General features: G+C 46.0%; 1 protein-coding gene across 1 annotated transcript; it reads left to right on the top strand.

Moving 5' to 3' along the window:
* The first annotated feature begins 1042 nt into the window (after positions 1-1042).
* LOC134409133 (regulator of cell cycle RGCC-like) lies at positions 1043-9498 on the top strand. Its single transcript, XM_063141715.1, has 5 exons — positions 1043-1153; positions 6429-6587; positions 7260-7346; positions 7853-7915; positions 8478-9498. The coding sequence occupies exons 1-5, from the start codon at positions 1123-1125 to the stop codon at positions 8483-8485; spliced, it is 348 nt and encodes a 115-aa protein (XP_062997785.1). The 5' UTR covers positions 1043-1122; the 3' UTR covers positions 8486-9498.
* The last annotated feature ends 3269 nt before the right edge of the window (positions 9499-12767 follow it).

Raw genomic sequence — 12767 nt, 5'->3', positions numbered from 1 at the left:
GTTGTAGTTTTTCTTTCCCGTTCAAGCTACTTCCGAGCCTCCTTCCTACCTTTTCTTTTTCCATATTAAAGTTTGGCCAAGCTCACGCTGGCCAACAAATTACTGCTATATTTGAAATGCAGAGTTTTCGACACTTCGGAAGGAAGTCCGTCGCTCCGAAGTACAGCTCCAGGCAGCTGCTGCTGCAAACTTTGCCCACCAGGAGGCGCTCTTGCTCATTTGCGCGAAAGGCGAGATTCTGCAGTCCGTAGCAAGAGCGCTCGCAGAATCATCACGACTACTCTTAGGTAAGACCCATTTAGTTCAATGGGGCTTACTCCCCGGGCAAGTGCGTGTAGGATTGCAAGCCGGCTTAGGGGTCGCCTCCTCCGCTCCCTGTTGGGGGTGCAGTGAGAATCCCTCACGTGGGCAGAACTCGCCACTACATCCATTCACACATACAGCCAAAGAGGGGGGAACAGGGGAGGGAACCTATTCTTCCCTCTCAGCGCCCCCCACCCACTCCCTCCCTCCCTCCGTCCCCTCCCGGCAACTCTGCACGGAACCCACATCCTGGGGAGCACTATTTATTTATTTATTTATTGCACTTATATACCGCTCCCATAGCCCATAGCTCTCTGGGCGGTTTACACTAGGCAAAACAAAATTTCGGGCAGCCTTGCCCAACCTTGTGCACCCCAGTAACAATAATTAACGTAAATTCTCATTAGATGGGGGGGAAAAATCCATGTTTAGCTCCTCCCCCCTCCTATTATGTGGCTTGGACTCTGCACCTGCTCAGGGGCATCTTTGCCCCCCCCCCCCCCCCGCTCAGTCGGCCTTTCCCAGCCAGGGACTAGCACCCTGCCCTGCACGCGCGTTTCCTTCCTCCATTCACAGAAAAAAGCCCCCGCGTTGCGGTTTGACAGTTTGCCGGAGAGCCCCGCCCACCTCGCTCGGCGATTGGCCAAGCGGGGCAGCATGGGGGCGTGGCTTAGAGAACAAAATCTAACCGCGTCCGAAGCTTCGCTACTTGGTTGCTTTGCGGCAAGTTGGCCTGGTTGGGACCCCCCAGGAAGGAAAAGGAAAGGAAAGAAGGCGATCTTCATCCCTCGACGGCTCGTGGCAGGCAGGCAGGAGACGATGGAGGCAGCAGCAGCAGCGAGCGAGACAGGTAAGAGCTGCCTTCCCCTTTTATTCTTTAAAATACTTTAATTATGTGTCTATACAAAATATCCGAGGAATCTCTGACTTGGGAGAGTTAATTTCTATGTATGTATGTATGTATGTATGTATTTATTTATTTATTACATTTATATACCGCCCCATAGCCGAAGCTCTCTGGGCGGTTTACAAAAGTCAAAAACAGTAAACATTAAAAAATATACAAAATTTTAAACCATCAAAAACAACAGTATAAAAACAACAAACAACACAAATTTGTGAGATTAACACAAATTTATAAAAGAAAAGAAAGGCAAGTACAGAATTCAAGTAATAAAGAAAAGGGGAGTCAAAAACCTATGAACGCTTTGTCAACTCAAATTTCCTCCTAAATACCCCCTGTCGTTGCTGTGTACTATTTCTGCGGGCTGCTCTAGGGCTTCTAAAGAGAATCGGAGAGATCCTCTCTGAAATAAGATGCTTTCTAATATCTAATAGTAAAATAACAGCCTTTATTTCATCAGTATACAATTATGTCCTTGCACCAAGGCACACTATAAATTCCATCCACTTAAACATAGCTTCAGGCTGTTAATAATCCAACTTTTGTTCTAGTTTGTTCTGGGTGTTTGTTTTGGTTTTTAATTGGGGCTATGTTGGCTAGAAATTTCTTGCCCGGGTTTATAATGTTGTCTGAGAAATGTCCTCGTTAAGTGCATCATTAAGTGCTGCGCACCTTCCTAGAGTCGGAAGTCCTAAAGATGGTGGTGCACATGCTGTTAACTTCGAGGCTCGACTTCTGCAATGCACTGTACATAGGTCAACCTTTGTGCCTAGTCCGGAAACTTCTACTAGTTCAAAATATGGCAGCCAGGTTGGTCACTGGTACACCTAGGAGTGACCACATTACACCAGTTTTAAAATCTCTTCACTGGTTGCCAAGTAGTTTCCGGGCGAAGTATAAAGTGTTGGTTATCACCTTTAAAGCCCTACGTGGTTTGGGTCCAGGCTACCTGTGGGATCGCCTTCTCCTGTACAACCCGCCCGGCACACTCAGGTCCTCTGGGAAGAATTTACTCCAGCCAACAAAAACAAGGCTGACAACTATTACCCAAAGGACCTTTTCTTCTGCTGCTCCCAGTTTGTGCAATGGCTTGCCAGGAGAGATTCATCAACTTAACAGTCTTCCAGAATTTAAGAAAGCCATAAAGACTGATCTCTTCCGGCAGGCCTACCCAGTTGAATTTTAAGATGCCTTCTTAATAATGTGCTGCTTTTAATAATGTATTAGTTTTAAATGTTTTAATTAGTTATATGTATTTTATGGTGTTTGCATTTGTGTTGTACCCCGCCTCGATCCAGAGGAAGAGGCAGATAAATAAATAAATATAGTATTATTATTATTATTATTATTATTATCATTATTATTTAAAGGCTGCATAAGTAGCCTTTAACCTCGTTCTTGCTGCTGTTCCTGGCCTTGATGGGCACAGTGCCCATTGGGATGGGAGGCATCTTGTCTGCAACATCCTCCCTTTCAGGAATGCCCATCTATTCTAAGATCTCCCTTTCTTTCAAACTTGCCTTGTATCAAGTGTCCCCCACTTTCTGTCCCCTTCCTGGGAAGTGTCAGTCTTGGATTTTGTGTGGAGGTGTGGGAGACCATGGGGCAATCTTGACAGACGGCCTCCTGCCTTGCTAGGCTAGACACATGCACATTTTTTTAAAAAGGCATCACAATTCAAGCTGCCAGGATCTTACCCCTCCCAGTTGCCTACTGTATTTCCTGACATCAGCAGATAACCGTGTGTTGGCACCCACCTTCCTGACATCTGCATCAAACATCTGGGCAAGTAGCCGTTATCTGCAGTGAGAAAGTTGGCGGTTTCAGTTCTTTGGGTGATTCCAGATGGAGGGTGCTATACAACAATACAATATAAAACAATGCCCCATAATACACAATAATATAAAGTAAACAATTTAATAACCATATGTTCTAACTTAATTCCATTTAACATAACATAATTAATATAAGTGTGCTCCCTCCAATCCCAGGATCTTACTCATATTTCCAAAATCTCATTACTTCCTCTGGAGGTGTTTTCGCTCTCCCCTTTAGTAATACAAATTCTAAAAACTGTTTCCATATTCCTTCAAAATCATTCGTTTTTATCATTCCTCTTCTAACTTTCATGTTACATGTTAATTTATCATTAATAGCAATATCCCATATTTCTTTATACCAATCTTCTATATGATAACCCCCTTGAATCTTCCAGTTCCTAGATATCATTAGTCTTGCTGCTGTTAACAAATTCGTTATCAATTCTTTTGTCTCTTGATTACAATTCAGTTCTCCGTAAACTGATAATAATGCCACAGTAGGTGTCTCTTCAATCTCACTCCCAGTGCTTATAAGTAGAAGGCTTTGTGCAGCAATACTGTCTTTCCGCCCCCCCATAATAATTTTTTTGTGGTAAGGTAAAAAGATTGGGAAATGACAATGTTCCTATATACGTCATGTGTTTTTCCCCCCACAATGTATTTTCTGTTCTGTTTTGTCGATATTCACCATAAAAAGGGTGGGTGGGTAAAAAAGGGATTTTAAAAAAGGAAGATGGAAGAAGTTGTGTGAAAACACAGGTGGGTTATGGTCTTGGAACCCCTGTAAACATCCGTGAATAAGGCAGGATGATCATGGTGTCATACAAGCCTCATCTGGAAGTAGTCTTGTTCTAAAATTAATAGCAGCAAAAGAGGCTGGGGGTGGTGGTGTCCCTCCTTTCGGAAAATTGGGGTGGCCCATTCCGTTTTCTCTGCTACCTCAGAGGAGGCAAATTAATACATCCAATGAAGTTTCTACCCTCTGCTGTTTCATGTCTATTTGGGGTCAAAAGAAACTTTTTTTTAGGAAGGCTTCAAGGAGGCCGCTTTCTTTCTTCCATGATGAGAGTAGGGGGAGAAGGGGGGGCGTCAAGTGACATGGGAATCTCCTAGTCTAGTATGTGCTTGCAAAACTTTTGTTCAACAACTGCACATCCATTTTTCTTTGCCATGATGTTGTACTTGAGAGCTTTTTAAAAAAATATTAGCCAGTGTAGGAAAGATGTTTGGGAATCTGGCCCTAACTTCCCCTCCTGGGAGAATCAAATCTGCCCCAGCTGCTCAGGTAGGTCCAGAAGGTCCATCTTGAGCCGGACTGCCAATTCTTCTTGCCCCATTCAGAAGGGTGAACTTAGATTGCTGTGTGCCCGTGTGCGCGCACACACGCATCTCCAAAGGGAAATGAGTGCATAAAGACCCCATTGTCTATGAGCACATCCTCTCCCACGCTGCACAGACAACAAAACAAGGAGATGGAAAGATAAGCGAAGAGGGTGGCCTTTTTCAAAGTGGATTTGCTCTGGCGAGAGCTTTTGCAGGCTGGGCGCAGTGCTGTGCAACCCCCTTGAGCTGCCTTGCGTTAGCTTGGCCTTGTAAACATTCTCCAATTGTATGTGGTGGAGGGAGCGCCTTGAACAGAAGGGGGTTGTGATTACAGGAAATGTTTGGACGATCCTCTAAAGCAACACTCCTAGCTATTGCGCTGGCCTTGATAATAGACCTAGCTGTGGTTTAACCCTTTTACATAATTAACTCTCTAGCAACGGAAACGTGCTGTTAAATTGGGCTGAGGTTGAAATTTCTGTCCCATGCTCAGCCACGGGTTTGCTCAGTGAACTTTAAGGTACTTGCTCTTCCTGGTAGAGGACCTTATTTCTGAATTCTGTGATGAGTTGGTCACTATGTGGACCTGCAGTTGATCAGGATACAGGAGTGCTGTGCAAGAAATAAGGACATAAGAACCGTGCTGGATAAGACCAAGCGTCCATCTAGTCCAGCACTCTGTTCACACAGTGGCCTACCAGCCATCAGCCAGGGATGAACAAGCAGGACATGGTACAACAGCACCCTCCCACCCATGTTCCCCAGCAACTGGTGCACACAGGTTTACTGCTTCAAATACTGGAAATAACACACAACCATCGGGGCTAGTAACCATTGATAGCCTTCGCCTCCAGGAATTTATCCAACCCCCTTTTGAAGCCATCCACATTGGTGGCCATCACTACATCTTGTGGTAGTGTTCCATAATTTAACTATGCTCTGTGTGAAGAAGGACTTCCTTTTATTTGTCCTGAATCTCCCACCACTCAGCTTCATGGGATGACCCCGGGTTCTAGTATTTTGAGAGAGGGAGAAAAATGTCTCCCTATCCACATTCTCCATGCCATGCATAATTTTGTACACCTCTATCATGTCTCCCCTCAGCCGCCTCTTCTCCAAGCTAAACAATCCAAGTTGATGTAACCTTCCCTCATAGGGGAGATGCTCCAGCCCCTTGATCATTTTAGTTGCCCTTTTCTGCACTTTCCCCAACTCTATTATATCCTTTCTTAGGTGTGGTGACCAGAACTGTACACAGCATTCTAAGTGTGGTCGCACCGTAGATTTGGATAAGGGCAGTACAATACTGGCCGTTATATTCTTAATTCCTTTTCTTATCATGCCTAACATGGAGTTTGCCTTCTTTACAGCAGCTGCACACTGGGTGGACATTTTCATCACGCTACCAAAAATAGAGAGTACAATAGCTCCACATTGTACCCTGTTCTTGATTTACCTCCTCAGTCAGAGGAAGCTTTGATCTCAATCTGTGATGTAGGATGTGCGCTCTCTCTCTCTCTCTCTCTCTCTCTCTCTGGCTCTGTGAACTAAACCCTAACATTCCAATCATAAGTCCTGCTGGACTGGAACAAAGTTTCATCTAGCCCAGCATTCAATACTCATCAGCGGCCAGCCAAATGCCCCTGGAAAGTTCACAAGTCAATGTGCAATCTGTTTAGATGTGGAGTAGTATGTAAATGTAGGTCATTATAGTGGCCGGCAGGGGAATGCTGGGTGTTGTAGATCTTTTTTCTGTCTAAACAGGTGTAGGATTGAGCCCTAAATCAAGCATTGAGGCAGTAGCCGTCCCCTGTTGGTTAACAATGTCCTAAGCATTCAGCTGAAACCAGGGATAACTTTTGGAGGAGTTCTTAACCAAAGGAACTGACCATAAGAACAGCAATATAGAGGGGGGCCCATAGTGCCCTACATTCTATATGACTTCCAAGCTTTATAGCAAGGACGTGGGGTGTCTGCGGAGCAAGGCAGGTGGATTCATCAATACCTGTGCAGGCATCTGCTGTCTACCAACAACAGGCTCAGCTGAAGTGTGTGTGTGTATGTCTGTCCACCTGCAGTGCTGTCCACTGACTACCTTGATGACTTCCTGACCGAGTTTGACCAAGTGGTTCAGGACTTTGACAAGGGAGCGCCTTCCCAGTATGAGCAACACCTGGAGGAGCTGAAGAAAAGAACCCTCCCTAGCATGTACGACAGCGGCATCGACGATTCAGAAAGTGAGTGCAAAAACCACATATTTTTTTCCATTCTAGAAATTCTGATGGGAGGGTGAGAGAGAGGAGGTGGAAAAACCCATCATGTTTCTTCCCTTCCTCTCCCCGCCGACTCTGGTTTTGTAACGGAGGCTGTTGGTTTGTGGCTACAGCCTTGTTCCTACTCTTGACATCACTCAAGCATTGGAAGAGAGCTGGCACAAAACTTTTTCATGGCCCTTAGTCAGCTCTAACTGTTGGAATCCAATACTGTGTTCAAAATATGTCCTGAGCTTCCCTAAAATCGTATTGATGTTCTTGGCCTCAGTGGTCCAGGAAACCAACAGGAAACACCAGTTGTGATCATAAGGATAATGGAGAAGGTCCACTTGAATCTCCCACTGCCCCCATTTTCTTTCTCCCCTCTGCATTGCCTCTTTTGCTCATTGTCAACTCCTTGTCTCAACGTGTGGTTGAGGTTAAAGACTTATTGGCCGAGACAGTGTCACACCTGTGTTCTATATTAAAATGGAACTGGGGAAGGCGAACAGGAGAGGCCACCCAGCCATCAGGTGCTGCACTTCAGGGCTGAGCAGGAGAGCCCTGGCTTGTTCCTGCTCCTGGCTGTCCGGGCAATGGGGACGCACCATTGTGAGAGTCGAGCGTCGCTAGAATTTCATCTTGCTTCTCTTGCAGGCAACAGCCCAACTCCGGGCAGCAGCCTGAACACCAGTGAGGAAGACCTCAATACATCGACGGCTCTGACTGCATCCGACTCCAAAGGTAAGGCTCTGAGACCTGGCGAATACTGCAGTATAAGTTCTAAAGGGGTGCCTGGCACCAAGCTGAGGGGGGCGACTGGTTTCTTCTCCACACGGTTTTGGAGAGGGGCTGCTCTGTTTTGGATCCTTGGTATCACTTGTTACTGGGATGCCTTCTACTTACATCCAAATGTAAATCTGTGTGTGGTGCAATAAGGCACTCTGGTTGATGTGTCTTAAAACTCCAGCCCATGCCTTTAATGTCATAGGCAGCCAGGGTTTCAGGCTCCATCAGTTTGAGTTGCACTTTTCTTTTTCTTTTTTTTAAACTCCTTTATTGCCTTTAATTTTAGGGCAATAAAAATAATTCTTACCAAAGCTTTAATGTAGGGTTGTTGTTGTTTTCAGTGTCTTCTCTGGAAATGAATTTCAGATCCTAAAATTCAAAGTTTATTGATTTTCAGCTGGAATTTGTTAGGCTGAGGCTGGTTGACAACTTCACAACTTTTGTACCTCTTTCTCCCATAGCCAAACTTGGAGACACTCACGAGTTGGAGGAATTCATTGCCGACTTGGACAGAGTACTAGAAGGTGTGTTTGGAAAACTGGTCTCTGACTGCCACATTTGGGGGCAGCATCACTAATAAGCCCAGCGGAACGGATCCATGTGTCTTGTCTTTGCAGCCGCGGCTTCTGCAGTGCTGCTCAAAACCTTCTGGGTTTTTTTTGGGGGGGGGGGCGGGGGAAGGGGTTGCAATGGAAAACTAAACAGCTGGTGAAAATGCTGTGCTGCTTACTGCCATTTCAAAAGAGTTGTCATAACCATCTTCTGATAGATTTTTAAGGGAGAAAACCCCTTTTTATAAGAATCTATCTTGTCTGGTTTGTACTCATTACACTTGCTGAAACAAGGAGACTAATGTGCTAGGTGCACACTATACAGGAAGGACACTCATACTCATTCTCTCTTCTTGTGCGTGCCCACACACAAGCTGTCCTGCCTTCTGCTATGAAATGTGCTTGAATTTCACAATTGGATCTGGCAGTGATGAATACTGGCACGTTGAGGAGACTTGTCCGAGATGCACAGCTTATTCTGTATTTGGTTCTTTGGTTTCCTTTGACCGCTTTCTTCCCTTCCTTCTTCTTGCAGAGATGTGAGTTGCTACGCTCCTGTCTTCCCAAGACCAGTGTCCTGACTGAAGTATCCCTCTGCTGCACCCACCCTCTTCCTCCCTCCCACAGTATGGGCAGGTTCAGATGCAGCTGTGCAGGCTTCCTGCTGCCCTTTACAACCACCTCTATGGATTGCAACTGGCTCTTCTCTTTGGGAGAAAGAGCTGAAGCCAAATGGATCGTGCAGGCGACTGGCCTGGAATGGAATTCTGATCGTCACCAAAACGCCCAGCTTCAAATCCAGCTGTAAAGTCAGGAAGCGAGTTGGATTATTCTAACGGCTTGCCAGTTTCTCAATTCTTCTTGCCGTCTGGTTGTTTCTTAAAGCCCTGCCTTGATGGTAAGGCATGAACTTTTTTTAAAAAAATGTACATATTTTTAAAAAGGAACTTGTTCAGCGAGAATGAGCAACAGTCCTTCCCCTGCCCCCACTGAGAACCACTAAAAGGCCACATTTTTAAGGAGAAGCCTTTGCTGTATCCCATGGCAAGCTTTGCGTGGAGGGATGGAGAAGAGAGGGCTTGGTACCTTGTAGGATTCTTGCTGTCTGCAGAGGGCTCCTTCTCCATTTGCTGGGTCAACTTAAAATTGGGGGAGAGACAGCCAATGTTGAAATTGCTCCATCCCCTCCCTCAACCATAAACAAAAGTGCTACTTCCCACTCCTGCAACCATAGAAAAGGAATTACTTCCCCAATATTTTCTGTGTGTGCTCCAATGAGGTTGTGCTTCCCTTTCTTTTCAAAGGAAGCAGCAGGTATGTGTACATGCGTTGGTTTCTTCCACTGACATGGATAGAGAGGGTCTAGTGGTAGTGGGGGGTTACATCATGCACCCTTCAGAGCTCCCATATGTGCTAACCATTGTTGGTTTGGGACCAGTGTCTCTTCCTCTTCTTCTGTGGCTGTATTGTAATGTAAATATTGTAAAATAAGAAGGTTGTGGCTCTCTGATGTTTTTGTATGTAACTATTTAAATAAATGGAGTTTTTGCAGAAAACCTCACTTTTTGTGTATCTAGCTTCCACGATGTGCACTGTCTACTCTGTGGGATGGGCCAAGTTTCTGAGTGATCCTAAGCTTTCCACCCACTTGTCCCTGTAGAATATGAGTCAGTAGCGTGAGGTGGCTGGAAAAAAAGGGCAAGTGAAATGTTAGGTTGCATCAACAGAAGCATAGCTTCTAAATTATGGGAAGTAATAGTTCAACTCTACTCTGTACTAGTCAAACCTTACCTTGTGCCCAGTTCTGGGCAGCACACAAGAAGAATGATTCTGATAAACTGGAACCAGTTCAGAGAAGTGCAATATAGGTGATCAAGGGACTAGAAACTTAACAAGTTCCTTCAACCTTTCCACACAGGTATGTCTAGACTTGAGGACTCGGGGGAGAAGATAGCACTTCCTGAGTACCTAAAGGCTTGTAGAGATGTCAGACCTGGCCACGGTGACACATGCCTTAGTTACATCCCGATTGGATTACTGTAACGCGCTCTACGTGGGGCTGCCTTTGAAGAGTGTTCGGAAACTCCAGCTGGTTCAAAGAGCTGCAGCCAGATTGTTGACCGGGGCTGGTTACAGGGAGCACACGACTCCCCTGTTAAAACAGCTCCACTGGCTTCCAGTCTGTTTCTGGGCACAATTCAAAGTGCTGGTTATGACCTATAAAGCCCTATATGGTTCGGGTCCAGGTTATTTGAAAGACCGCATTCTCCCTTATGAGCCTGCCCATGCTTTGAGATCTTCTGGAGAGGCCCTTCTTTCAGTCCCACCTTCTTCACAGCCACGCTTGGTGGGAACATGGGAGAGGGCCTTCTTGGTGGCTGCTCCGGTGCTCTGGAACTCTCTTCCCGGGGAAGCTAGGCTGGCTCCCTCCTTGATGGGCTTTCGGAAGCAGGCTAGAAAACCAGTGAGGGAGGAAGCAGCAGCCAGGCACCTCTCCACCGTGCCTGGGTCCAGCTCCAGCTGAGAGCCCCCTCCCTCCTGCTACCAACTGTCTCTGGAGAGGCCACCAGTGAGGGAGGAAGCAGCAGCCAGGCACCTCTCCACCGTGCCTGGGTCCAGCTCCAGCTGAGAGCCCCCTCCCTCCTGCTACCAACTGTCTCCGCAGAGGCCACCAGTGAGGGAGGAAGCAGCAGCCAGGCACCTCTCCACCGTGCCTGGGTCCAGCTCCAGCTCAGAGCCCCCTCCCTCCTGCTACCAACTATCTCTGCAGAGGCCACCAGTGAGGGAGGAAGCAGCAGCCAGGCACCTCTCCACCGGGCCTGGGTCCAGCTCCAGCTGAGAGCACCCCTCCCTCCTGCTGTCACCTGTAACTGCTGAACTTTCCAACTAAGATTGTAGTGCCTGAATTTGCTTTCCTTTTCCCCCTCCTCCTCCTCCCTCCCAATCCCCTTTCCTTTTGTGTCATGTCTTTTAGATTGTAAGCCTGTGGGCAGGGACTGTCAAGAAATACTTTTGTAAGCCGCCATGAGAGCCTTTTTTGGCTAAATGGTGGCATAAAAATCCTTAAATAAATAAATAAATAAATAAATAAAACTTTTTTGTTCAAGCAGGCCTTTGGAGAATAGTCTGGCCCTCCATCTATGTTAATATCTTATAATTTTGTTGTGTATTTTAAATGTTTATGGTCTTGTTCCCCCCCCCCAATGTAAATTTTAAACTTTGTAAGGCCGCCTTGAGGCCCAGCATTGGGCAAAAGGTGGGATACAAATAAATATAATAATAATAATAATTAATAATAATAGTCAAACAGAAAATGGATGCAACCTATTAGACTGTAGGACATGAAATAATGGACTTAAGTTACAGAAGGGCAGATTTGGGTTGAACATCAGGGGAAAAAATCCCAATGATCAGAGCAGTCAGATAATGGAGCCAACCACCAAGGGAGGTTGTTGGAGGTCTTCAAGCAGTGATTGGACAATCATTGGTCAGGGGTGCTTTAAACTGGATTCCTACACTGAGCAGGGGGTTGGACTTGATTGCCTCAATGCCCCACCTCCAATTTTATGATGCTTTGATTCTAGAATGATTACTATATAGGGCATGCTGGAATTGCACTCCAGAAGGTTTTGCTGTCAACTTGAGCCAAGTCAGATGAATTTGGTTTGTTGGACCTTCTCATCGGTGCCACAGATTACCTTCCTGATGGTATCCTGTTGGTACATCAAGCCCAGAACTGCCTTGCCTTCTTACTGTCTGATGGGTGACTGCTCCCTAGACCTCTTAGTCTAGCAGCCAGAGATCCTGCTGCAATGAGAGGTGACAAGAAACAGAAGATCATAGTTCTTCTTGCACCTGCTACTCTTCACTGAGATACACAACCAGCTGTTGTGTGGACCTCTTTGAGTCTGGCCTCTCGGGGCAGTTCTCATACTCAAATTGTGGCATTATAAATAAAATAATGCAACTGTCTTTGTGTTACGCACATAAGGTGATTTTACAGTTGAATGACACCAACTACAAAAAATCACCAATACAAATAATTAAAATAACTTTAATTTAAAGCCTTAGCTTTGTGCAAAAAATAATAATTTAAGAAATGCTAATAGTAAGGTGGCCATGTGGGGTTTCAAATATTGCAGCAACACCCCCAGGAAATGCTCTGCTGTAGAGCCTGCGAAGATTTGCCCCATTCAGGGAAGGAGGAAGGCTTAAAAAATTGTGAGTGAATTGTGGCTAGTCTCCAGAATCTGTCTAAACTTTACGCAAGTCCTTTTACAACTTCATTGGCTGCCAGTCCAGGTCCAGGCCCGATTCAAAGTGCTGGTATTGACATTCAAAGCCCTAAACCTTGGGGCCAGGTTATTTGAAGGAACGCCTCCTCCCATATGTACCTGCCCGGACCTTAAGATCAGGAAAAACTTCCTAACTGTTAGAGCAGTGCGACGGTGGAATCAGTTACCTAGGGAGGTTGTGGACTCTCCCACACTAGAGGCATTCAAGAGGCAGCTGGACAACCCTCTGTCAGGGATGCTTTAGGGTGGATTCCTGCATTGAGCAGGGGGTTGGACTCGACGGCCTTGTAGGCCCCTTCCAACTCTGCTATTCTATGATTCTATGATCCACAGGGGTCCTTCTCCGTGAGCCCCTGCCAAAGGAAGTGAGGCAGGTGGCTACTAGGAGGAGGGCTTTCTCTGCTGTGGCACTCCAGCTGCGGAACGAGCTCCCCAGAGAGGTCTGCCTGGCGCCTACACTGCACTCCTTCCATCGCCAGCTGAAGACCTTTTTATTCTCTCAGTATTTTAACAACTAATTTTAACTTAAA

Source organism: Elgaria multicarinata, chromosome 15 (genome assembly GCF_023053635.1).
Source record: "Elgaria multicarinata webbii isolate HBS135686 ecotype San Diego chromosome 15, rElgMul1.1.pri, whole genome shotgun sequence".
Lineage (NCBI taxonomy): Eukaryota > Metazoa > Chordata > Lepidosauria > Squamata > Anguidae > Elgaria > Elgaria multicarinata.
Note: the sequence above shows the minus strand (reverse complement) of the source record. Positions and strands in the feature narration are given on the sequence as shown.

Coding starts and splice junctions, on each gene's coding strand:
- LOC134409133 (XM_063141715.1), top strand. CDS start 1,123: ATGGAGGCAGCAGCAGCAGCGAGCGAGACAG. Junction 1,154..6,428: donor AGCAGCAGCGAGCGAGACAG/GTAAGAGCTGCC, acceptor GTCCACCTGCAG/TGCTGTCCACTGACTACCTT. Junction 7,347..7,852: donor GACTGCATCCGACTCCAAAG/GTAAGGCTCTGA, acceptor TTTCTCCCATAG/CCAAACTTGGAGACACTCAC.